The 27,624-nt window shown below is 40.4% G+C and overlaps 1 protein-coding gene across 2 annotated transcripts in view; it reads left to right on the plus strand.

The window, feature by feature from the left end:
• Positions 1-2,061: 2,061 nt before the first annotated feature.
• NRIP1 (nuclear receptor interacting protein 1) overlaps positions 2,062-27,624 on the plus strand; it is a 73,552-nt gene continuing 47,989 nt past the window's right edge. The window contains exons 1-2 of one of the 2 annotated variants that reach the window (XM_060010468.1): positions 2,062-5,884; positions 6,402-6,538. In XM_060010468.1, coding sequence (XP_059866451.1) covers positions 2,171-5,641 — 3,471 coding nt within the window. In that variant the 5' untranslated portion in view covers positions 2,062-2,170 and the 3' untranslated portion in view covers positions 5,642-5,884; positions 6,402-6,538. Of the gene's footprint in view, positions 5,885-6,401; positions 6,539-27,624 lie in introns of those variants that run through there. The other variant, XM_060010469.1, reaches the window with a different exon arrangement.

The raw sequence follows: 27,624 nt of genomic DNA on the forward strand, positions 1-27,624 counted from the left end.
TTCCCTGGTGGCGCAGTCATTGAGAGTCCACCTGCCGATGCAGGGGACACGGGTTCGTGGCCTGGTCCGGGAAGATCCCACATGCTGCGGAGCGGCTGGGCCCGTGAGCCATGGCCGCTGAGCCTGCGCGTCCGGAGCCTGTGCTCCGCAACGGGAGAGGCCACAACAGTGAGAGGCCCACGTACCGCAAAAAAATTAAAAAATAAAAAAAAATAAACCAGTAGATCCACTGACAAGCTAATGAATCACAGTATTTTGTAAAATATTCCAGTTGTTAAATATATTGCTTGCAAATCTCCAAAAAAGCCTAATTTTTAAATGTGTGTTGACATTTAGGTATTTGTAACTGACGGTACTCAGGTAGTGTTCAACACTTGGCAGCATTCTTAAGTAATATGTATGTAAAATCAAGTAAGCCAACTATATGTCGGTGATTCAAAAATAATGTGGTTGGTTGCCTTTCCACCGAAAGAAAATGAGTCAGGTTAATAATACTGGCTTTAAATCAAACGATTTTAACCTTAGAAAGTTTAAAAAAAACAGGTTTCTATGAAAAGCTCTTTTTCTTCTTGTTCATGTAATTGGTGCTGTTTATAGAATTTTCTTTTCAAAGAAATTAATGAAAAATAACCACTTTAACTTAGAATTTTCTGAGAACGATTATTCCTCTTTCCTTCAGGTCTATTCTAAATTTGTTTCTTGCCCACTCTTCTACAGGATGATGTGATAGCTTAGTGTAAACACATAGTTATACTTTTATGTGTTACAGTAACCACATTTTCTAAACTAAAAATTGGTGCAAGTACCCTAATACATTTTTTTTAAATAATGACTTGAAGTCTTCTAAAAAAATTTTTTTAATCACATGTAACATTTTATCCTTATTGATAACAGTGTCACACACAAAGAGATAGCATGGGTAGGGAGGAGGAGTATTTTATTATATATTAGGAACATTCTAGAAACTTAGGGCTATAGATTCACCTGTAACCTGTATTCTGCATCTGCTAGGAATGGACCTCATTTAAAAAATTCTACATGGAGCACACGTGTGGGGATTTTAAAACAGATACGTTAAGCCTTTGATAGACCTGAATGAGCATCTGAAGGATCACTCTTCTGTTTTTAATAAGTTGTGGTAAGAACTAGGGGTGAATAAGCTTGTGATGATATGTAAACGTTTGTATGACTAAGACTCACAATTTGCACAGGCCTACAAAAGAATCTTATACTTGTTAGGGCTTCCAAGTCTTTGAAAACGGAAATGCTCCAGATTACTTATGGGATGTCTGATGTTTGGGGGATGATATCAGAAGTGAATCCATTGTGTCGGCCTCAACCTCACATCACACTCGTTAGATTGAGTCCATGTCACGTGGATCTCTTTTCCTTTTTTGATACTTCTCTTGTTCCTTCCTAAGCTCCTCATAATGTAAGGAAGCTCATTCTAGCCCCTCATAGAGCTGTGGTGCTACAGAAAAGACTTAGCATTCACATCACTTTGCAGAAAGGTGTTTATGAAAATTCAGAAACTTGGTGGACTTTTGAAGACAGTTACGTAACATTAAAGTATTTTCTCTTCTCTGATTGGATCATTTTAACAATATGGATTAATCCATAGGATTTCCAGTAGAGATTTCCAATTTAATAGGAATAACAACATAAATTACTGAAGAAGTGACAATGCATATATATGTATATTGTATATATACACTGAGAAACTGACAAGTGCTGGATTTTTCTGCTTCCAGGTATCACAGCATAATTCTAATGCTTCACCTCCTTAACTATTTTTATTTATTTATTTTATAGAACACTGATATTTGCATTAATTGTGGAACAAAAGGTGAAGAAGGAGAAGCAGTATATTCACTAAGGATTCTATCTGCTTGCTGCTGCAGACCTGTGTGTTGAGGAATTCTGCTGCTGCTTCTTGCTTGGGAGTTATCAACTCTGCAGTCAGGCTGCGTTGGGAGCCTGCCTGCCTTTTGTCTCCTCATTGCCAACCAGCAGACCAATCCCGGTCGGAACGGAACAGTACACCTCTGTCTAATTACTATGGAAGGTGAGAAACCGACATTCACTAATTGAAGTTACGTCTCACTCACCCACAGAAAACCATTCTTCAAAGTGAATAGAAACCAAGCCTTTGTGAACACTTCTATTGAACATGACTCATGGAGAAGAGCTTGGCTCTGATGTGCACCAGGATTCTATTGTTTTAACTTACCTAGAAGGATTACTAATGCATCAGGCAGCAGAGGGATCAGGTACTGCCATCGACAAAAAGTCTGCTGGCTGTAATGAAGAAGATCAGAACTTTAACATTTCTGGTAATGCATTTCCCACCTGTCAAAGTAATGGTCCAGTTCTCAATACACATACATATCAGGGATCTGGCATGCTGCATCTCAAAAAAGCCAGACTCTTGCAGTCTTCTGAGGACTGGAATGCAGCGAAGCGGAAGAGGCTGTCTGATTCCATCGTAAATTTAAACGTAAAGAAGGAAGCTTTGCTGGCTGGCATGGCTGACAGTGTGCCTAAAGGCAAACAGGATAACACGGTACTGGCCTCTTTGCTTCAGTCGTTCAGCTCTAGGCTGCAGACTGTTGCTCTGTCACAACAGATTAGGCAGAGCCTCAAGGAGCAAGGATACGCCCTCAGTCATAATTCTTTAAAAGTGGAGAAGGATTTAAGGTGCTACGGTGTCGCATCAAGTCACTTAAAAACTTTGCTGAAGAAAAGTAAAGCTAAAGATCAAAAGCCTGATACCAGTCTCCCTGACGTAACTAAAAACCTCATCAGAGATAGGTTCGTAGAGTCACCTCATCATGTTGGACAGAGTGGCACAAAGGTCATGAGTGAACCCTTGTCGTGTGCTGCGAGGTTACAGGCTGTCGCGAGCATGGTGGAAAAAAGGGCTAGTCCTGCCACTTCACCCAAGCCAAGTGTTGCTTGTAGCCAATTAGCATTACTCCTTTCAAGCGAAGCCCATTTACAGCAGTATTCTCGAGAACATGCTTTAAAGACACAAAATGCAAATCAGGCGGCAAGTGAAAGACTTGCTGCTATGGCCAGATTACAAGAAAATGGCCAAAAGGATGTGGGCAGTTTCCAGTTCTCAAAAGGAATGTCAAGCCATCTTAATGGTCAGGCAAGAGCATCATCAAACAAACTAATGGCTAGCAAAAGTACAGCATTTCAAACTCCGATGGGTATTGTTCCTTCTTCCCCCAAAAATGCAGGCTATAAGAACTCACTGGAAAGAAGCAATGCAAAACAAGCTGCTAATAACAGTTTGCTTTTACATCTCCTTAAAAGCCAGACCATACCTAAGCCAATGAACGGACACAGTCATAGTGAGAAAGGAAGCCTTTTTGAGGAGAGCAGTACACCTACAACTATTGATGAATACTCGGATAACAATCCTAGTTTTACAGATGATAGCAGTGGTGATGAAAGTTCATATTCCAACTGTGTTCCCATAGACTTGTCTTGCAAACACCGAATCGAAAAACCAGAACCTGACCAGCCTGTTTCTCTGGATAACTTAACTCAGTCCTTGCTAAACACTTGGGATCCCAAAGTCCCCGAAGTAGATATCAAAGAAGATCAAGATACCTCAAAGAATTCTAAGCTAAATTCGCACCAGAAAGTAACCCTTCTTCAGTTGCTACTTGGCCATAAGAATGAAGAAAATGCAGAAAGAAACAACAGCCCTCAGGAACCACACAGTGATGGGACAAAGTTCAGCACACATAATTACACGCGGACTTCTGTCATAGAAAGCCCTAGTACCAGCAGGACTACTCCAGTGAGCACTCCACCATTACTTGCATCCACCAAAGCCGAGTCTCCCATCAACCTTTCCCAACACTCTCTGGTCATCAAATGGAATTCCCCACTGTATGCCTGCGGCCCTCAGTCTGAAAAGCCAACGAATACCGCATCGAACCACCTGATGGACCTTACAAAAAGCAAAGAATCGCAAGGGGAGAAACCAGTCCAAAATGAAGGCACACAAAACTCTGCCACTTTCAGTGCCAGTAAACTGTTACAAAATCTAGCGCAATGTGGAATGCAGTCTTCTGTGTCAGGGGAAGAGCAGAGACCCAGTAAACAGCTGCTGAGCGTAAACACAGAGAAACCTACAGGTATGACTGATAGACTAAATAGCCCTCTGCTCTCAAATAAAACAAATGCAGTTGAAGAAAATAAAGCATTCAGCAGTCACGCAACAGGTCCTGAACCAGGACTTTCTGGTTCTGAAATAGAAAATCTGCTTGAAAGGCGCACCGTCCTCCAGTTGCTGCTGGGAAACCCCAACAAAGGGAAGCCCGAAAAGAAAGAGAAGATGCCCTTAAGAGATGAAAGTACTCAGGAACATACAGATAGAGCTTTAAGTGAACAAATATTGATGGTGAAAATAAAATCTGAGCCTTGCGATGACTTGCATACGCATACCACAAATGTGCCCTTGAGCCACGACGCTCAGGGTGCCCCCTTCTTAGGCGTGGCTCCTGCCTTGCAGGGAAGCACAGCTGTCTTACCAGCATCTGAGGACTTCAAATCGGAGCCGGTCTCACCTCAGGATTTTTCTTTCTCTAAGAACGGTCTGCTAAGTCGACTGCTGAGACAAAACCAAGAGAGTCACCCGGCTGATGACCTGGACAGCAGTCACAGAAATAGTGAACTGACACTTGTAGACTCAAAGAATCTTTGCATGGTCCCTAAAAAAAGGAAGCTTCATACTGAGCCATTAGAAAATCCATTTAAAAAGATGAGAAATAACATAGTCGATGCTGCAAACAGTCCCAGTGCTCCGAAGGTGCTGTATGGGTCCTTGCTTAACCAGCAAGAGCTGAAGCTTAGCAGAAATGATCTTGAGTTTAAATATCCTGCCAGCCATGGTTCAGCAAGTGACAGCGAACACAGGAATTGGGCCAGAGAGAGCAAAAGCTTCAACGTTCTGAAACAGCTGCTTCTCTCAGAAAACTGTGTGAGAGATTTGTCTCAGCACAGGAGTAGTTCTGTCGTCGACAGTAAAAAAAAAGGACACAGAAGCACTGTGACCAGTAGCAAGCCTGACTTCAGCATTTCTTCTTTGAACGGACTGATGTACAGTGCAGCTCAGCCCAACAGCTGCATGGGCCACAGGACATTTCCATACCCCGGTGTAGGAAAACCTCCTGTGAGCCCTCCTTTCCCTGAGCACCTGGGCTGCGCAGGGTCTAGACCAGAATCTGGGCTTGTGAATGGGTGTTCCGTGCCCAGTGAGAAGGGACCCATCAAGTGGGTTATCACAGACGTGGATAAGAGTGAGTATGAGAAAGACTCTCCGAGACTGACCAAAACTAACCCAATACTGTATTACATGCTCCAGAAAGGAGGCAATTCTGTTACCAGTCGAGAAACACAGGACAAGGACATTTGGAGGGAGCCTTCATCTGCTGAAAGTATCTCACAGGTTACAATCAAAGAGGAGTTACTTCCTGCTGCAGAAACTAAAGCTTCTTTCTTTAATTTAAGAAGCACTTACAATAGCCATATGGGAAATAATGCCTCTCGCCCACACAGTGCAAATGGAGAAGTTTACGGACTTCTGGGAAACGTGCTAACAATAAAAAAAGAATCAGAATAAAATGTACCTGCCATCCATCTTTGGATCTTTTTAAAACTAACTAGTATGAGCTTGAGATCTGTATAAATAAGCGCATGATTTGAGAAAAGCATGGTATAATTGAAACTTTTTCATTTTGAAAAGAATTGGTTACTGTGATGTTTAAATATGCATACTACTTCTTGCTTTACATTAGATGTCATGAGGAAGCTGCTGAACTAGCAATTGGTTGTTTAACACCTTCTTATGCATCAGACAACAACTGTGAGTAGCCCATGAATGATATTCTTTTTTAATCATAAATAATAGGCATAAATTAAAATGTGAATCTCCACCCACAGTGGATTAATGCATTGCTGCCTTTATTAGGGTACTTTATTTTGCTTTTCAGAAGTCAGCATACATAACACGTTTTTTTAAAGTCCAAATTGTTAAATAATAACTCCTAAAGGATAATTATTGAATCAAAGAACCTGATACTGATTCATTTTTTCAGTTCAAAAACAAATTAGAAAAAAATATGCTTACATTTTTCACTTTTGCTAAAAAAAAAAAAAAGAAAGAAAACACATTTATTTTTAATTCTTGGAAGGGGTTTTGTGGTTCCTCAATGTGTCTGCCCCACCCCAATCCTTTTCAATATACTATACTTCTTTAAACCTTGTACTACTTAGTAAACATTGATTACAATTGATGGAAGTTTGATAGATCTTTAAAAAAAGGCAGATTTCCATTTTTGTATTTTAACTACTTTACTAAATTAATATTCCTCCTTTTACAGAATTAGGAAAGTTAACATGTATCTTCAGGTGGTTTCCTGAATAGTTGAAATAAGAAGTTGTTTTTAACAAGCAAAATGGCTTTTCTTTGGACAGTTTTCACCATCTCTTGTAAAAGCTACTTCTCACCGTTTCTGTGGTACCTGTGAGTCTTATGACCAGGGTTTCTTAAAGTTGGACTCAGACCACCTGCATTAGAATCATCTGGAGCACTTGTTTTAAAATGCAGATTCCTAGGCAGCATCTCAGATCTACAGAACAAGAATCTCTGCTAAGTGGACCTGGGAATCTTCCTTCTGCATCTTAATATACTCCCTAGGTGTTTCTTCTGCACACTGCAATTTGAATTTTGAAAATTGAAACCATTGCGTATGACTTCTCTCAACACAGGATTGTGAACAAACTATTTGATGCCTGTATTTTCCCCAGTACAGTCACACATCAACTCAAAATTTGCAATATTGTACTTCATATATTACTGCTATGACTTTGGAAATCGGGTTCAGAATACTTTTTATGACAAAAAAAAATCGGGTGGAGGGGACAACTTTCATATTTGGCTCAACATCTCAGGAAAATCTGTGATTATTTGTGTGTTCTAATGAGTAACATCTACTTAATTAGCCTTAGGGATGGAATAACAGGGCCACTTACCAAACTCAGGTGATTCCAGGATGGTTTGGCGACTCCTCCTGAATACATCCTTAACTTCTATTAAAACCATTGTCCTAAGAACAGTGCTGACAAAGATGAAAACATTTATTTCAAACCCAAGAAAGGCACTAAACTCAGATTGACTAAACAAAAAAGTACGAAGGGCACATATACATGACAGATTTGTACACAGTCACTCCATCGGATCTGTTATTTTAAAATAGTGATTAAAAGTAAACATTGATGTTTTCTTGGAAGAACTTAATGTATTATCGAGCCGCATGGGGTTTCTATCTTGAAACAAGTCCATGCTTTTCAGTTCAGTTTTTACAATCCACAATTCTTTCACCAGATATTTTTGGGTTTAATTGTGAGCTGAGTTAGCAACTGACCGATCAAAAAATTGTTATATAATCGACCGTTAATTAGAAGGAAATCTATTTGAAATTGTTCTACTTGAGGTTGTTTCTAAGATTTTTATATTAAAAATGGGCGTTATTTCCTAATATGATCTAAAACCCTAAATGATTATTTTTTTCTCAAAATAATTTGTAAATAGTTACTGGATATATTATAAAATAATAGGAGCGAATATTATGCTACATCATGAAAATTCCACGGGCCAGTGAAGATATTCAACTCCATCCCATCTTTATTCTGTGACAATCTTATTGTCTACACTGTATAAATAAGCTTTTAACCAAGTCATTTTTTTCTGCCATTGTGAAAGGTCTGGAGCCGAAAAAAATATTGATATTCCCCCTTGGTTAGGGGAAAATGGGCTTTTACAAGGGGGTGAAACTTAGGTCAGGAAAAAGAACATCAAGGGCCAGCTTTGCTTTTTTTGTTTGTTTCTTTGGTTGGTCGTTTGTTTTGTTGTTGTTGTTACTGTTGTCAGCAGTCAAAGAAACGAAGGTATGTCATATATAAATAAACATGACCACAAAGAAACCTGTTCTGATTTACTGGAGTGTCCCCAATTTGAGTTTAGTATGATTTTAAAGAAGAGCGGTGAGAAAGGGCCTACATCCATAAATGCAGTTCATTTATGCATATGTAGATACAAGGATGCACATATACACATTTTCAAGGACTATTTTAGATATCTAGACAATTTCTTCCTAATAAAGTCATTTGTGAAAGGGTACTACAGCTCTCATTGACATCAGTAAGGTAGCATTACCTGTTTATTCTCTGCTGCATCTTACAGAAGAGTAAACTGGTGAGAGTATATATTTTATATATATATATATATATATATAATATGTATATATATATATATTGACTTGTTACATGAAGATGTTAAAATTGGTTTTTAAAGGTGATGTAAATAGTGATTTCCTTAATGAAAAGTACATATTTTGTATTGTTCTAATACAACAGAAAAGCCTTTTAATCTCTTTGGTTTCTGTATATTCCATGTATAAGTGTAAATATAATCGGACAGGTTTAAAAATTGTGCATGTGTGTATACAGTTGCAAGTCTGGACAAATGTATAGAGTAAGCCTTTTATTTAAGTTGTGATTACCTGCTGCATGAAAAGTGCATGGGGGACCCTGTGCATCTGTGCATTTGGCAGAATGTCTTAAGCAGTCAGATCAGATATTCATCCCAACATAACAGTATTCCATTTCTGGACATGACTTCCGTGGTTTAAGCTTTGTGAAAGAATGTGCTTTGAATCCAAGGGTCTTAAAACTTTTTAAATCAAGTCAACCACTTTTCAACATAAAGAATTCACACAACTACTTTCATGAATTTTTTAATCCCATTGGAAGCATAATAATATACCAGGAGTATTCCAGTGTACTGGAGTACAGGCACATTACCATTCATGGTATGAATTCTGGGGTTTACACAACCAATTTTGATGCGATATGCTCAGTAATATAATTTGTCATTTTTATTAGAAATTTAATTTCTTCATGTGATGTCATGAAACTGTACATACTGCAGTGTGAACTTTTTGTTGTGTTTTTTAATCTTTTAGTGTTTACTTCCTGCAGTGAATTTGAATAAATGAGGAAAAAAAATGCATTGTCTCTGGTTTGAAATGATTGTTATTTTCTGGGCTGTCTCCGATTTTCAGGTTTTCCATAAACATAAAAGTCTCTGGTCATGAAAATAACAAGTCTTCAAGAATGCTTTGCCCTTCTCAGAAAAATAAAGGGAAAAAAAAGAAGGTGGCCTGCGAGTTAGTATATCTAGAGACAGGGCAATTGAAGCATAGCTCAGAAAGACAATCAGCCTATAGCCTCTGCTACCCATCCTTGATTCTATTGCTTGGTGTGTAACTGGGTGGTCATCCTGGATTTTTGAAGTGGGAAAAAGTTTGTACAGTGTTCAAAAATAAAATTGATTTGATATAAACTTGTTTTAAGATAGGATTTTATTAGGTTTTTATCCAAGTTTCGACGGGTGTTAATTTTGGGGTGTTTTTTGGTTTGTTTTTTTTTGTTTTTTTTGCGGTACGCGGGCCTCTCACTGTTGTGGCCTCTCCCGTTGCAGAGCGCAGGCTCAGTGACCACGGCTCACGGGCCCAGCCGCTCCACGGCATGTGGAATCCTCCCGGACCGGGGCACGAACCCATGTCCTCTGCATCGGCAGGCGGACTCTCAACCGCTGCGCCACAAGGGAAGCCCTAAATGTATTTTTTTAAGAAGTCTCCAAACGTTTTGCAAAAATGAATGTGTGCGCTTGCACACGTGTGTATGTATACTATATGTGTATAGGTAATGAGTAGTTGAGCATAAGCAATGTCCTTATGTAATAAGTAATAGAGACCAATTTATTTAGAAAAAGGAAAAAGAACTATACCTGTGAACTGATGATCTGGGGTGGGGAGGGCATTATTTTTTACAAATATATTAATAATAATTTAAGAGGAAGGCATTTTCCCGAAGATCAGTTTCTGTTTTCTGACACTAAAATAGGCCTATTAAAATCTCAAATTAAAATCTGAAAATTTTGCACCTTCTCCCTAACAAGTTTATAAACACTGTCTAAAAAAATATCCAGGTAATAGAAATACATACAACTGTTCTACATGATTAAAATGTTGAAAAGTTATGCTTTGCCGTCTGTACAGACACTGTCATCGGAACCAGAGATGCACAGCCACGTTTTGTTTTGTTTATTGATTTATGCGGTAAAAAGGCATAACGAGCTCATCATGTAATAAATTGAGGGATTTTTAAGAAGAAAACCACCCCAGTTAGTAACTCCTCTTGACTATAAGTTAGCGCCAATGACTTTAATATGGAAAGTCTTTCATAATCTAATCAGATTATGATCACCCACTCTGTGCCAAGTTCTATTTCAAGCTTGTTAATGTGGAAGACTCCTTTACAAAGAAATAATTTTGAACAAGTTTTCTCCTACCACTACTATCACTAAACTGTGACCTATTTGTTTACAGAAAATAGATTTTAAATGTTAAGCATGACATTTTTCATTTATTCCATCAAACTTAAGAAGTATCTGACGCTAGCACCTTGTAAGGGTTGGTGGAGGGATCTGTTGTCACCTTTTAGCGTTAATTTACTGCTACATTTCTCTAAATGGTTGGTACGATAATACTTAAAACATTTTAAAGATGCCGTCCTCGTAGGCAAGTTAAAGACCCTTGCTCTAAAAAGCCAGAGTTAATGTACTCTTTAGTTGGTAACAGAATAATTGGAAATAAAATTCAAATCCCATAAACTTCAGTCCTGGAGAAGTGCTGCTGCACTTATGATGCCCTCATTTGCGTGTCTAAAGGTAAATACATAAACCCTTCCAGCAATAGCCAAATTTTAAAATATCAATAGTACACTTCTGTAGTCAGAAGAGGATTTTTCAGCCATTCCAAACAGTCCTTTTACAGCCTTTTCACCGACAAAGACCTAGACAGCCTTCTACTGTCCAGCCTTTGCTTTTACCAAACTTCATTGGTTAGGTGCTCTGAGCTTTAAGAAAAGTTTACAATCCTTTTGGACTGTTCGTTTTGCTCTTTTTTGCTGATACTCATTCACCTCCAAACACATCTGGAAAAGGAAATGGCCTAACATTGTATGGGTTTCATAGCCCGTAGTTTTTTTTTGTTTGTTTTTTTTGTTTTTTTGTTTTTTGCGGTACGCGGGCCTCTCACTGTTGTGGCCTCTCCCGTTGCGGAGCACAGGCTCCGGATACGCAGGCTCAGCGGCCATGGCTCACGGGCCCAGCCGCTCCGCGGCATGTGGGATCTTCCCGGACCGGGGCACGAACCTGTGTCCCCTGCATCGGCAAGCGGACCCTCAACCACTGCTCCACCAGGGAAGCCCAGCCCGTAGTTTTTGAAAGCTGCACCAGCGGGGCCCCAGAGTAGAGCTTTGGTGTTGGTATGTTTTCTGAGATTGTATTTTCCCTTAACTGATTTGAAATGGTAATTTAAGGATAGAACAGTAAGATGACTTCACTATAATTAGAAAACTATAGATTTCTCCCAGGTTGCCCCTAGCAGCCATTGTAGCCAATCTTTCCATGAGCAGCAAATTCTTATAAGACTCGCAGCACCCAGTTGGATATGCTAGCTGGCCTTGCCGCATCTGGTAGAGTGCCCTTGGACTTGTGGCCCTGACTGCATTCTCACATTTTCAACTCATTCTCCCACCATCTAACACGTCTCTGCCCATCGCCACCAATCATTCTAGTGTTCAAAACCTTCCCAGTAGGAATTCAGTTTCCTGAGCACATCTGCCTTCCTGGCATCAAGAAGATGCCTTCTTGGCATCACCTTCAACCATGTGACACTCTCTGCCTAAAATACCTCCTTCCTTTGCCCTCTCCTCCCCATCTGCAGCCTTGTAAATTTGTATTTATCTTCAAAACCTAACAAATATTGCCACTCAAAGAACCCTCTGTAGTTCCTTCAGGCAGTGTGTTCCTCAGCCCTCTGCAGTCCCATAATGCTTTGTGTAGACCTCTCTTAATTTCCTTCATTAGAGTGGTTAACAACATACTTCGTATTCCTTCTAAAGGCAAGAAGTGTGAAGTGTGTCCAAATCCTGATATGTAACAGTTAACTCAGTAAATGTATGACCAGTCAAAGAATGAAAGAAGGTTGATTTCTCCCCACACAAAAACTGAAAGGCTGTCTCCCCTTCCCCTGGGCTGGGAAACAAAGTAATTTACAAGGTTGGGATGCATCCATTTCCCTGAAACGATGCGCAGTCTCCCAGGCTACCTCTAGCCCTAGGGCTCATGGTCTCTGTAGGCCAAGCCAGGCATTCTTTCTTCTGTCCTCTCTAATCTGCAGAGATGCTATCAGCTGAGAAATTCCTAACAAGAGGAGCTGGTTCTCGAGAATGGGACGGGAACTTTGGGGTTTTTGCCAATGTAGGTCTAATTACCTGTTGTACCATATCTTCTTACAAACAGCGGTGAGCATCTTAGAATTTTTGCCTTTAGCAGGGAAGCTTCCAAACACCACACTGAGATAGGCCTGAGGCAAGAATCCATGGCCTCTCCTGCCAATCATGAATAAGTTCCTGATGCACAGGGCTACACTCTCCTGAACTATGGAGAATCACACCCAGGCAGAACATGCTCTCTTGGTGGGTGTGGTGCAACTAACTCCTTGATGGTAAGACCCTCACCAGGGTAGGACCTGGATTTAGCATTAGGCTATTTCAGATCCTCAAGGAAATCTGAGTCCCTACAGTTGTGGAAATGCAAGAGACCAGTGCCACATACGAACTAGTCCACTAGCACACGTATTCACGTTCATCGGAGGGCTTTGACAGTGGCAGCTTACCTAGAAAGCCACGTCAACAGGTTCTAAGAGTATCAGAAAAGTAATACAAATGTTCAGTGAATCAGCAGGTGCTTAAAGGTGTGCTAAATCACTGTGACAGCAGAAGCTCATCTCTTTTGTATGTGTGGAAGTGGACTGAGAGATGTTAATTTCCTTTCATTCTGATAACATAAAATTAATAAACTTTTTTTTTAACTGCTGCATTTTATTTGTCCAGAGAAACCACATTTTGTGTTCCCAACCCCCAAGAGAAAGAATAAAGTCTTAGATGAAATCGCTCTTATCATATGTCCAAATGGTAGTGGAAAATCCAAATACAGAGCATATTCAGGAGGAGGAGATTGGCTTTCAGTGGAGATGAAATGGTCCCCTTTCCCTAGCCAAGGACTGATGACTCATGATTTCTACCTGATATTAGGCCATGGGGAAGAAACAGATGGAAACCTCTGTCTCAAAGGGGACATTTTTAAGTGGATGTTTTATGTAATTAGATAGTGGAAAGAGCTAGAGACATATTTAGAGGACAGAGAAGTTGGAAGCACAGTGTCCCTAGTTTTCTAAGGAAGAGGGGACGCTCCCTAAGCTGTTCTCTTCCTATGAGCTCCTTTCTAGCTTAAGTGAATCAAGAAGGCTTCTAATCTTAACCATATTAATAGAAAATAATCATACTCATCCTCTCATCAAAGGTAAGGAGTTTCTTGCGAGTCTGGATATTTAAAATCAGGTGGGGATTTTTTGCGTTGTTTTTGGTTTTATTTTTTTTCCCCCAGCATCTCTTCATACTTCGGTAAGGTTGTAGACTTGCAGGACTGGGATATGAGACCAGGGAAAAGAGTGATAAGCTTATGAACTTAACATTTCCCCTAAAACCAAACCAGACAGCAACCTAACAACCATCAAAGCATCATGCGTATTTATCCAACTGGCCTTAATGAGCAAAATAGTATTAAGGGTGAGGTGATCATGCTAAAAGCTGTATTCCAGGACTCACCTTTGCTCCAAATTGCTAACTGATAGTAATGCAAGAAAGGTTCCCAGAAGCCAAAGTGCAACTTTCAAAGTGAATAGTCAAAGTGCAACTTTTTAAAATAACAGTGACATTGATGCCACTAGATTAATGGGACCATATAGTACTTAGAGGCTGTTTCTGATCATCACCAAGTGAAATCTTACTGAAGCAGGAATACAGGCCAGAGCTCAAACGCATCATCCGACTTACCAGATTGCTTGCTTGCTTCCTTATTTCCTTCCTCCCTTCCTTCCTTTTTCTCTTCCCTCTCTTTCTCTCTCTCGTTCTCTCTTTTTCTTTTTCTTTTTAATAGAATAGATTTAAGGAGATGTAATTGATATACTGTACAATTTACCCATTTAAAGTGTACAATTCAATGATTTTTAGTGTATTCATGGAGTCACTAGATAACTAATATCGTTTCTGTCTATAGAGTTAGATGTTCTGGACATTTCATGTAAGTGGTATTGTACAATACGTGACCTTTTCTGAATGGCTTTATTCACCTTAGCTTAGTGTTTTCAAGGTTCATCGATGTTATAGCATGTATCAGTACTTTCCTCTTTTACTGCTGAATAATTTCCCATTGTGTGTATATGTCATTTTATCAGTTGATGGACATTTGGGTTGTTTTCTTTTTTAGCTATTATGAATATTTTTGCTGTGAACTTTGTTGTTGTGGTCACTCATCAAAAGCAGGATGGACAACCAATCAACGTTTGGTTTGGATATTGCCACCCATGAAGTATGAGGGTATGAAGTCAATTGACTGTAAATGTAGGGGTTCATTTCTGGACTCTCAGTCCTCTTCCATGGATGTATGTGATTATCCTATGCCAATACCACACCATCTTGATCACTAGAGTTTTGTAGGCATTTTTGATATCAGGGAGTGTGAGTCTTCTAAATCTGTTTTTCAAGATTATTTTGGCTGTTGTTGGTTTCTTAAATTTACATATGACTTTTAGGATAAAACTGTCAATTTCTGCAAAAATGATAGCTGAGATTTTGATAGGGATTGTGTTGAATTTGTGCAGATCATGTGCGGGGTATTGCCATTTTAACAAAATTAAATCTTCCAATCTGTGAACATAGAGTGTCTTCCCACATATTTAGGTGTTCTTTGATGTTTTCCAACAGAGTCATCCTGGGATGACGTTGGTTTTAGCAGGGTCCTGTTTAGTTGGCTCTTTCCCTGATCTCTCTGCTGTCTGCCTCTTTTGGTGTCACACCCAGCTGTTAGGCTCCACTAATTGTCCTCTCATTACTCTCTCTCTCTCTGTATGTATGTGTGTGTGTGTGTGTGTGTGTGTGTGTGTGTGTGTATATATATTACTATTATTATTATTATTATTTTGACAATGCCCTGGCCATAAATATCTCCACTGTCTGACCCAATTACATTTGGGCCCTTTTGCAAGTGTGGTTTTTGAGGCAGGTCTTTGAGATTTATTCTGTTCCCAGAGGGCTCTTCTTAGCTGTCTCTTTTCCTGATTCCCTCTGGTAAACTAGCTGACCTGTGGTTTAGCTTACTATTCTCATAGAGCTAACAGCCTCCACTCAATTGCTTACCACCAAGATCTTTGTTGTTTTCAAGAATATTTTAGGCTTGAAGTTTCTCACACTCTGTTCTAAATGAAGGGAGAGCTTCAGAGCTCTCCGTTTTTATGCCTTGTCTCAACCCCTGGTCAAAATTTCTGAGCCACTGTGCCATTGCTAAAGACAGAGATAGTGGCCTGTTTCTCTCTGAGTAACATCCCTGTTTTTACGAATTGGATGCTGGGTGAGCATGATAGCTTTGGGTCTTCTCAGTTCACCACTCCCAGTGGGGAAGCTCTACCCTATGAATGAGCTGGGCCTAGGGCAATTACAGGCCCTTATTCATCCCTGCCACATTTAAGATAGATTGTCTGCCCTTAGAGAAGAAGCTCAGTAGAGGAAGAAAGCCCTTGACTTTCAGTGGCACTCACCTGGAAGGTAGTGTTGACAACAAAATGTCACCTGCCATATCAGTAAACAAAGGATGTTACAGCCATCAAACCAGCAGCCACTGCAGCTGACTGTGTACCCTGAGGGGATTCAGGATGGAGAAAAACAGGATGCTGGGCCTAGATAGTCAGGTGCATATCAAAGGAATGATTTCAATGACCCCAGATTCTTGCATCTTCAGGTACATAGAAAAACACTGAATGCATTAACTTGAGATGTCTGGTTTTTCTTTAATTAATAGTAAGTAATCTTTTGATGTTCTGACTCCCTGTTTTTTTTTGTTTTGTTTTTTGCAAAAACTCCTTTATATCCTGGCTCATCCCTTACCTCTTCGGAGCAGTTCCTCAGAGCTGAGAGGCTGCTTCCTGGGCTTGAGTCCCCAGGAAGTCCACTGAATAAAACATAATTTTCAATGTTTAGGTTATGCATTTCTTTTCAGTCGACAGTAGCCTCTGTAACCCAGAGTTTTGCAGAGGATGAGAAATGCTGGTCACCTGGCCCTTCCAAGGAGATATTGACACCCTTAACTGGAGCTGGGGAGAGGGACCCTCATTTTCACGGCCACACCCAGCTTGAGCGGATCTTCCATCACACTAAGCTACGGTGAGGGAGAAGGAGTAGGTCATGGTTCAAATGTTCTTAGCAAGATTTAAGAGACTTTCTTACATAACGTTCCTCATTTGATGTGTTCCTTTAGGAAAATTTTCAGAGTACTTTTTTTTTTTTTTGCGGTACGCGGGCCTCTCACTGTTGTGGCCTCTCCCGTTGCGGAGCACAGGCTCCGGATGCGCAGGCTCAGTGGCCATGGCTCACGGGCGCAGCCGTTCCGCGGCATGTGGGATCTTCCCGGACCGGGGCACGAACCCGCGTCCCCTGCATCGGCAGGCGGACTCTCAACCACTGCGCCACCAGGGAAGCCCCAGAGTACTTTTAAAAAATAATTTTACCACTTACGTTGTTTTGCTGGAGAACGGGTTTGCAGAGCCCCTCAGGCTGCCATCCCCAAAGTGGATCCCTCTTACTTACCTTATTTCTCATCAAATAAATGGACTCAAAGCCACATTCCTCCAGGGTAACCTACTTAAGCAATGTTGTGCTGCAGCATTATTTCTACCCATAGGATGACACATTTCTGGCCCGTGCTATTTTGAATGACTCTTTTCTTACCTCCTATTAACCATAATTTACTTAAATCTATTTTCTTTTTTCCGAGAATTTCATTTAATTTTTTTTCACGTCCTCCCTTGGATAATATTCCGATTCATAACTCTTCCTGCCATCAAATGCTCCACAATTGAACCCAACAGACCAAACTCAATGCAACAAACGGCCACCACTTACATATTCAATTTGTAATCATTTAAATGCTCTTTGGTATTTAACTCAGGAAAATTATTCTTTGGTTTTTTTCTTACGCTTTTTTTTAAATTAATTTTTTGAGCAGTTTCAGGTGTATAGAAAAATTGAGCAGAAAGAACAGAGCTCCCCCATATACCTCCACACTGCTACCCCCTCTGTTTCCCTTATTATTAACATCTTGTATTAGTGCCATACATTTGTTACAATTGATGAACCAATATACATTATTTTAACTAAAGTCCTTGGTTTATATTGGACTTTGTATTGGACTTTGTATTTTTAATATAAAGTTCATTCTTTGTAGACTTTATATTTTTAATACAAAGTTCATTCTTTGTATTATATACTCTATGGGTTTTGACAAATGTATAATTACAAGTACCCACAATTTGAGTATCATCACAGTTTCACTGCCCTAAAAACTCCCTAATTTCTACCTATTCATCCCTCCCATGCACTCCTGCGCTCACTCCCACCTCTTTCCGGGGCCTGGCAACCACTGATCACTTTGTCTCCATAGTTTTTCCCTTTCCAAAATGTCATATAACTGGAACCATATAGTATGTAGCCTTTTCAGATTGGCTTCTTTCACTTAGCAATACAATTTTAAGGTTTATGTGCCTTTGTAGCTTAAGTTCATTTAATCACTGAATGATATTCTATTGTATGTATATATATCACATTTTGTTTATCCATTTACCTATTGAAGGACATCTTGGTGACTTTCAGGTTTTGACAGTTATGAATAGAACTGCTGTGAGGGCTTTTATGTGGACGTTTTTCAAGGTTTTTCTTTTATTAAAATTTTTAAAAATTGGGATTTTTATTATTTCTGATATATTTTTATATAATTTTTTTTCATTTTTCTTTCTTCCTTTTTCTTTTTTGATGTGTGTTTTAAGAGGGCAGAGCTGACCTTCCCAATAATTCAAATTTCCCACAACTCCTGTGCTTAAGAAATGCTTAATCATCAATTCCAAGCTCACCAGTTTCACTGGATGTACCAACCAGGTTAAGCTACGTTATGTTGCAGTATCAAACTCTCAGTGACTGAAAACCTCAAAGGTTTATTTCATATTCTTGCTACATGTCCAACTTGAGTTGGCAGCGGGCTCTGCTCATGGTCACGCTCATCCAGGGTGGTGGTACCTCCACTGTCTGGGAGTCTCACTGGTTGCCTTGGCAGAGAGAAAAGAACATGGCGAACTGAGCACCAAATTTAAAAGACTTAACACCTCCTCACATTACACCAACCAACGCACTGGTCTGCTTAGCTTCAAGATGGTAGGAAGTTTAACTATGTACGTGGTATACCTGGAAAAAGAAGAACCAGAAGCATTGGTGAACATTCAGTAATATCTACTTTTAATATAGGATTTGCCTGAGCATAGAACAATGTCCTTTTGATCACTAAATTTAATTTGATTATATTTTAATGTTTGCCTTTCCTCTTCACACTATGGACTAGAAGCTAAAATTAACAAAACTTAAGGATTCAGATGATATCTACTAATCCTAAGGAAAAAGCTTAGGTTTGCCACAAGCTCTATAGGGTTACTCTAAGGAAGATGATGGAGTTGAGCGTGAAGTCTAGTACATGCTGGAGGGTAGGCACCGCTGACACTGAAGGATTCAAAACCAACGACGATGAGTGCTTTTCACCTAAGCTCAGTATAACAATAGAGAGATGTTCAGTCGTGGTGTCAGAAACAGACACCATAACTATATCCATATACATTTATTGGTTTTATTGTTTTAGTTTTTTTATGTGATTAAAGCTTTTCTTCTCTTTCCAAAATTGGATATTCCATTTGAACCTAAACACATCTTGAAACAAATTTCAACTGAGAAGACAATTTTGGTTGAGGTCATTTCAAATTCATTTAATTGCTCTTCAATCCTTTAGCTAACTAGACACCCTTCTTTTCCCAGATTTGCTGGGAATTTGGGTTACCAGCACCCACTTTATGAAAATACTTTAGTTATTTATGATCAGCTCTTAGAACTAAGTACTCCTTTACTAGTCCATCCCCAGAAACTTCTCCTCTTCCTTATGGAAACTAATGTTCTTGGGAAAGTCAGCCCTGCTTCATTTTTTCTCATGCATCTTGTCTCAGCATCACCGTGGTAAAGATGAAGACATAGCCAGTCCCTACCTGCGCTATTTGAGCCTATAGGCAACAGGATCCGAAGTCATCCCTGTACTCCTGCTTGATGTTTCCCACTGCAAGAGAAGTCTCCCAAGTCCCCATCCCAAACTCCTGCATTCCCCATTCTGTTTTCCCTGCACGTTTTCAGAAGCTTCTCAAGGGTTTCTAATCTTACCTCTTCCCAACACTTACCTCTAGAGCAAAAGAGATGGTATAAAGAGGGAGGAGGAATCATCCTTCCATCACTGTGGCAATGAGGGGCAAGAAAATAGAAGAGATTCTCCCCTAGATTGTAAGTATATTAACTGCAATTTCCAACCCACTTTAAGGGAGAAACCATGGAAACTATGTACAGTGGAAAACAAGACTTTGGAATCAAAAGACTGGAATTTGAAGTTCAGCTCCCCCAAAAACTAGCATGAATTTGTCTCAGTCTCCGATTTGGGGCCCGAAAATTTGTTCAGTACCTCTTGCCCACTGGACTATTGCTAGGATCACATGATGTATTACACATGAAAATATTATGTAAAGTGCTATTCACATATTCTCTTTTCTAAAAAGGATGTCGATATTTTCAGTCATAACAATTATATTTACTCATAAAATGTATGGGGAATTCAGAAAACTACACAAAGAAGAACACAAAAATCACCTATAATTCTACCCCCAAGACATAAATACTATTAGTTATCTCTATTAATATGAAATGCTATTACTACTTTCTTCTAATCTGCCAGTAATTACGTATTTGTGTTTAACATTGTCAGGATTATGCTCTGTCCTTGTGTGGCAGACTGTATTTTCCAAAAGTGGCCACCAGATATTTTCTGGTGCCAGAACCTGGCCTCTCCATCAGCACATAGAGTCTTATTTTCCCTCCACATATAACTGGCAAGGGCTTGCAACTGCCTCGATCAATAGAATGTGGTGAAAGGGATGTTGCATGGCTTCTAGGGCTAGGTCATAAAAGGTGGTACAGCTTCTGCCTGACTCTCATTTTTAGGACACCGGCCCTTGGAAACCAGGAGGGGAAGCCTAGGTCACACGGAGAGCCTATGTGTAGGTATTCTGACCAACAGCGTCAATGGATGGACGTATGAGTAAGTGAACCCTCAGATGATTGCAGCCTCTGAGCTGCTACAGCCGATGCCAAGTGGAGTAGAGAGAAGCTGTCCCCAATGAGCCCTGCCCAAATTACAGATTCACAAGCAAAACACATGTTGTCACGACAGTTCACTTAAATTTCATATGCACATTTTCTCATGTCTAACAATTTTTACGTCAACTTAATATGGCTAAATGACCTTCCATTATGTGGATATTCTATAATTTATTAAAATCCTTCTATATTGTTGCTTATTTAAGGTTCTCTCTCCAAACCTTTTTTTATGCTATGATACATAGTGTTGCCAAAAACATCTTTGCACACACATTTTGAGTTTTGCTTTTCTTATGATTTCCATAGAGCAGATTTTAAGAAGACAAAAGTAAACTTCGATGTATCTCGGTTACATTGAATTCGCTCTTTGTGGCTCACTAGAATCAAAACTGTCTTAAGCTTCATTGTTTCTGTAGAAAAGTGTTCTAAGATCTGAGCTTTACAGAACTGCCTCACAAAATTTTGGCACACAATCCTTTTCTAAAGTCAAGAACCCATTTCCTCATTGACTTCTGAATCACAGAGTCAGAATAAATTTTTATTTATTTATTTATTTATTTATTTATTTTGCGGTACGCGGGCCTCTCACTGTCGTGGCCTCTGTTGTTGCGGAGCACAGGCTCTGGACGCGCAGGCTCAGCGGCCATGGCTCACGGGCCCAGCCGCTCCGCAGCATGTGGGATCTTCCCGGACCGGGGCACGAACCCGCGTCCCCTTCCCATCGGCAGGCGGACTCCAGGGAAGCCCCTAATTTTTTTTTTTTTTTTTTTTTGAGAATGGTTCTTGCTGTCACAGCTTGTACCTCTCACCTTTGATTTCCCCTGAATGGCTTGTACCCCAGAAGAAATTCGTTTTTAGTAAGGTGATGCCTGAACCACTGTGATAGGCTGAATATGACCCCCATACGGATAGCCATATTTTAATCCCTGGAACCTATGAATGTTCCTTCACACGGTAAAATGGGATTTGCAGATATGGTTAAGTTTAGGCTTTTAAGGAAAGATTATCACAGATTATCCAGACAGGTATGAAATGCAATCACAGGGGCTTCCCTGGTGGCGCAGTGGTTGTGAGTCCGCCTGCCGATGCAGGGGATACGGGTTCGTTCCCTGGTCCGGGAAGATCCCACATGCCGTGGAGCGGCTGGGCCCATGAGCCATGGTCGCTGAGCCTGTGTGTCTGGAGCCTGTGCTCCGCAACGGGAGAGGCCACAACAGTGAGAGGCCCGCGTACAGCAAAAAAAAAAATGCAATCACAAGAGTTCTTACAAGTGAGAGGCTAAGGGGACATTGGACACAGAAGAAAAGAAGGCAATGTGGCCATGGAGGCAGTAGTGACGCAGCCACAAGCCAAGGCATGCCAGCAGCCGGAAGGAGCAAGGAAAAGTCTCCTGTAGAGTCTCTAAAAGGACTGTGGCCCCGCTAACACCTTAATTTTGGCCTGGTGAAACCGATTTTGGACTTCTGGTCTCCAGAACAGTGAGAGAATAAATCACTGTTGCCTTAAGCCACCAAGTTTGTGGTGATTTGTTACAGCAACTCTGGGAAAATTATACATCATTCTGTTGCTGCATAGGAAATAAAGGAAATACAGAGGAGTTCATTTTAATGCTCCAAATTCTCTTCCTCAAGTGTCTTCCTAGGGTAGGTGCAGGCTCCAGTACACATGCACAAAATACATTAGAGAGCTTTGGGAGTTTTATTTACGTGTGTGTGAAAATTTAAGTATGAAGCACTCACTGTCCTTTGGAGAGTAATAAAACAAAGATTCTCAGGCTTGTGTAATTCATATTCTAAGTTGGACACACACACACACAAACACCTGGAACAGAGCAGAGATCCCTGGATTTCCTCAAAGTCTACCTTAAGGTACACACTTTGAAATATGTCAGAATTCAGAGCACATAAACATGAGAGCGTAGTTTGAATCTTCCCCCTTTGCAGATATAATTGCAGTCCTGGAATGGAAAATAACAAGGAGTCATAGATAATAGGGCCCCAAAGATCTCAAAGAAATAGGTTAATCTCACTGTGGATCCTAGCATGTCATAAGACATCAGTGTACGCTAGCTTCTCTCTTTCCCTTCCTTGGTTAAAAATGTCCCTTTATTGTCAAGGTCTAAAAAAAGGCAAGACATAACAAATGAATCTGCAGTGATGTTTGAAAAATAGGCCCTGACACATTTGGAACATACCCACTGTTCAAAATCTGCCGGCTGAGAGAAGCTGATTAGAAACCCTGATGGAGCCCCGTCCAGGTGCCTGTTACCTGATGCTCTCAGCTCCGCCTGGGGCAGGATAGAGACAGAGAATCCGTGCAGTTGCCTCTCATCTTCATGTAAATGCCGGACCAGTAAGCAGCTGCTGCTGTTGAGACAAACACGAAGGGAGGGAAGGTCGTGCTGGCTAGAAAATCTCACTCGGCCTCTTCTTCTCTTCCTTGGCATTAGGCTTTAGCTGGGCCTCTCCAGTGATGAAAGCTTCATCCTTTTCTGTAAGAAGTGCCTTGACTTTCGGTAGTTTCTGTGTATATCTATCTCTTCATCTGGAATCAGAAAAGATCCCCTCTATATACTCTCCCCTGAAGCTCAGAACCAAGAGAGACTTAAAATGACCATCTCTGTTGATAAGCAGATTTAAAATTGAAAGGGCGATTCTAACGTTGGTTGAAGGTTCTGCATTCCATCCCCACGTGGTGGATTTTAAATAAGTCAAAATAGAGCAATTGATGCTGTAAGCCTTAGACAAAGCAGCCATGATCTATGGTGTAGAGAAATTCTTGTGAGGGGAAAAGCGACTCATGCGTATATTCATTCATTTAACAAAATATTTATTAGTGCCCACTCTATAACAGCACTGTGTAAGGTTCTAGAAATACAGTGAGGAGTAAGACAGATCTGTGTCTGCTCTTAAAAAAAATTGAAGTCTAGGTAGTTTAAAGACCAGGAGAGGACTTCCCTGGTGGCGCAGTGGTTGAGAGTCCGTCTGCCGATGCAGGGGATGCGGGTTTGTGCCCCGGTCCGGGAAGATCCCACATGCTGCAGAGCGGGGGTCAAAAACTAGAAGAGACAGACTTGGTGCTGTGATAGGGTGCAGCAGGAAAGTATCTAACCCAAACTTGAATAGCAGTCAGGTTTTATAGAGGAAACGATGTTTTCTTTGAAATTTAGAGGATGGAAATAGCATAAACAGTGGTTTGGAGGTAGGAGAGAACTTAAAGCATTAAAATAACTGAAATCGGGGGCTTCCCTGGTGGCGCAGTGGTTGGGAGTCTGCCTGCCGATGCAGGGGACACGGGTTCGTGCCCCAGTCCGGGAATATCCCACATGCCGCGGAGCGGCTGGGCCCGTGAGCCATGGCCGCTGAGCCTGCCCGTCTGGAGCCTGTGCTCCGCAACGGGAGAGGCCACAACAGTGAGAGGTCCGCGTACCGCAAAAAAAAAAAAAAAAAAAAAAAACAAGAACAAAAACTGAAATCGAATCAGAATGGCTGAGAGATGAGTTTCTGAAGGTAGAAAGAGACCTCTTTATATGGATCTTGAAAGTAAAGCCACAAAATTTATTAGATGATGTTAAGCAGTTTGGTGATGTGATCCGATTTTCCCTTCAGGGAGAGCTCTTGGTCTGCAATGCACAAGACAGCTGTTGGAGCTATCGTGGCAAGAGGTGACGGTGGCGCATGGAATGGTAGTGATGGTGAGGAAGCAGATAAGTGGATGGTACAAGAGGTATTTAGGAGAGAGATTTGCCAGCCTTGGTAATTGAGTAGGCGTCGGTGAAAAAGGAGAAGGATAAATTAAGGTTTTCCAGACTTCACCAAATTGCTGGTGAAGTTAATGAAGCTCAATTTCGGACAAATGAATTGGAGATGTCTAAGCTCTGTTCAAGGGAAGATATTAAGCATAGAGTTCGGGTAAACAAGTTATTTCAGGAGAGATTTAGGTCAAAGGTATAGGTTTGAGGGTGGCTGTTAGCATGCAGTTGATAACTGAAGCCTTTGAAGCTGAAGAGATTGCTCAAGGCACTTTGTATGTTTAAGAAGAGATGACCTCCTGGGGCAGAACGCTGAGAATATAGTACTTTAAGGGATGAGAAGAAGAAAATCCTGCAAAGGAGACTGCTAGGTGAGAAAAAACTGGGAGACTGTGTATCATGGAAACCAAAAGAAAAGAATATTTACCGAAAGATAGTGTGGTGAACGTTGCGTTGACCAGTAACGAGTGCATTTAATACTCAGGGCAGAGTCCCTCCTCCATATGGTGAAATCTCAGTCATCATCATGTAAGAATCAATAAACATCTTCTTGATTTGGTCTTTAATTTTAAAATGAGCACCATTTAAAAAACGAATTTCAGTTTTAAAGATATTATTCAAACTCAGTAAACTAGTTCATGTATGAATTAAAGTTTGTACTTACCAAGCAAATAAAAAATACCTCAAAGTTCATACTCTGTTTTGCTGTTTTCGATTTTAAATACAAATAAAAACTCCTAACATGTGGTAACATAAAAATGACAGAATGAACTCAGTTTCTATTTCTTTGTCTTTACAGTCTCTCTGTTGACATGGTATATTTTGAATCTACTGATTAAACATAGCAATACACGTACTGTAGGGTTGGAGACACAATGACCAACGCAAGCCTGAATGATTCTGAATCATTATGGATTTACTCTTTTTTTTTTAATGTTTTTATTTTATTTTTGGCTGCGTTGGGTCTTCGTTGCTGCATGCGGGCTTTTTCTAGCTGCGGCGAGCACGGGCTACTCTTCGTTGCAGTACGTGGGCTGCTCATTGCGGTGGCTTCTCTCGTTGTGGAGCACGGGCTCTAATCGCACAGGCTTCATTAGTTGTGGCACATGAGCTCAGTAGTTTTGGCTCGCGGGCTCTAGAGCGCAGGCTCAGTAGTTGTGGCACTTGGGCTTAGTTGCTCTGCGGCATGTGGGATCTTCCTGGACCAGAGCTCGAACCCGTGTCCCCTGCATTGGTAGGCAGATTCTTAACCACTGCGCCACCAGGGAAGTCCCTGGATTTACTCTTGAAATGAGTCCACCTGTGTCTGGGGTGAACTGTTTAACTGTGGACTCTTAAAATTAACTTTCAGATAGAATATGATATTTGTTAAAGGATAAGTAATAAAAAGGTGCTTATTTGAATTGTGAATCTGTATATACATATAATATAGCATACTATAATATACATATATAATAATAATATATATTATTAAAATGCAAAAGTAATAGCAATTGCCTAGAACTTAGATCAATAAAAGAGTTTTGGGGAGGAGTATTTTTTAATGCTTTTTTAAAAAATAAATTAGTTTATTTATTTAAAAAAATTTTTAAAATTTTTACTTGAAGCATAGCTGATTCCCAATGTTATATTAGTTTCTGGTGTACAGCAAAGTGATTTAGTTATATGTGTATATAAATATCTATTATTTTCCATTAGAATATTACAAGATATTGAATATAGTTCCCTGTGCTATAAAGTAGGGGGAGGAGTATTTTGTTGATCAATTGCTGGTACCTTGTGATAATAAAAAATGACCAAACTTATCAGTTTTTATTATTATTTTTTAATTTAATTATTTTTAAATTCTTTATAGACAAGGCAGCCCCTTACTACCTGTACTCAGAGTTGACCACTCAAACTCTCCAGCCTTTGGTAAGCTACCAGCAAAAATGATGAGTAAAATGAGGTCTGAGAATGACCTAAGTATTCAGTCATAAGAAGGTCATTGGTGACCTTGACAACTGTACTTTCAGAGGAGTGGTGGGATTGAGGCCATATCACACTGGGCTGAGAAACCAGTAAGTGGAAAAGCAGTTTGGACAGTGACCTGTTTTTCTAGTCTCATTTCCTCCAACTCCCTGGTGGCTCTTTATCCCTTCCCTTTCATCCCTACCTATGCTTTCTTTCCAAGTATATTGAACTTTTCCACCCTTCCCCAAGCATACCAAGACTATCCCTGTTTATTTGCCTTTATACCTATCGTTCCTTCTGCTTGGAATGCCCTTTCTTCCTGGTTAATTCTTATCTTTCCCTTCATCATTTCTCAAAGAGTGATCCAGTGGAGGCTTCTCAACTCTCCCAGGCAAAGCTTCAGTCAGTCCATTCCGCCCCAACATCTCCATTGCCATACCTGGAAGGGCAGGTACTGCCTGGTTGTGCAACGTGTCTTGTCTTTCACATCTCCATCAGTTAGATCAGGCCTGCCTGTCCCACTCATAAAAGTTGGTTGGGTAGCTAACTGGGGGAAGAAGAGTGAGTAAGCAATCCAACCAGTGAATGAATAGATAAGTGAATACAACTGAAGGAAACCTGAGACCTTTAGTCCCGTAATTACGTGATGACTGGGTGGATTGGTAACAATGTGATGACGAGGCACAAACACAGTGATGATGCTCTTTGGCAGGTGATTAGCTCATTATGAAAATTATCATAATGCTATAAATAAAGCCAGTCAGTATGTAGTCCTAACTCAGACCTTTCAGCTCTGGGTGCCTCTTCCCTACTAGGATTTCCCAGGCTACTCTGTTGTGGTTCTGTGGCATTATAACCAAGAAGGACATTTTAATTCTGTAGGTGAAAGGAAGCAAGGGCAGGTTTCTGCAAGACCAGTTTTGTTAGCTCAGTCTAGAAAAATCAGTTGAGCAAAGCAGGAGTTATTGTTGGCTTTAATCTGTCCTACTTGCCCAGGAAAGGCTCTATTGGGTTTTCAGAATGAATGATTCAGATGTACCTAAGTGCTTACATTTGTTTGGGAAAGATTGAGATTTCAAGATGTAATTTGATATGTACCTTTCCCCCATTACCCCAGTCTCCCTTTTCCTGTTCTTTGTTACATGTTCAGTGACATGAAACCAGGCACTTGACACTGAATAGCTCTAAGCTGGCCATTGTCAGTTCCAAAGTCAATCATTTGCCCGAGGTCAGGAAGGAAAACTGGGTGGTGACTTCATTTCCTAGTGCTTCAGACTAGAAGTTTTCTTCCCTCTCCCTTCACTAGTTTCTTAGTACATTTTGTTATTGTTGTGAAGTTCAAAATCGGACGTTTATATGTCTTGAGCACAAACAATGAACTTGGAAAGACTTGTTGATAATGAAACTGCTTGAGGCTGGTGTCCTGG

Source organism: Delphinus delphis, chromosome 4, assembly GCF_949987515.2.
Source record: "Delphinus delphis chromosome 4, mDelDel1.2, whole genome shotgun sequence".
Taxonomy (NCBI): Eukaryota; Metazoa; Chordata; class Mammalia; order Artiodactyla; family Delphinidae; genus Delphinus; species Delphinus delphis.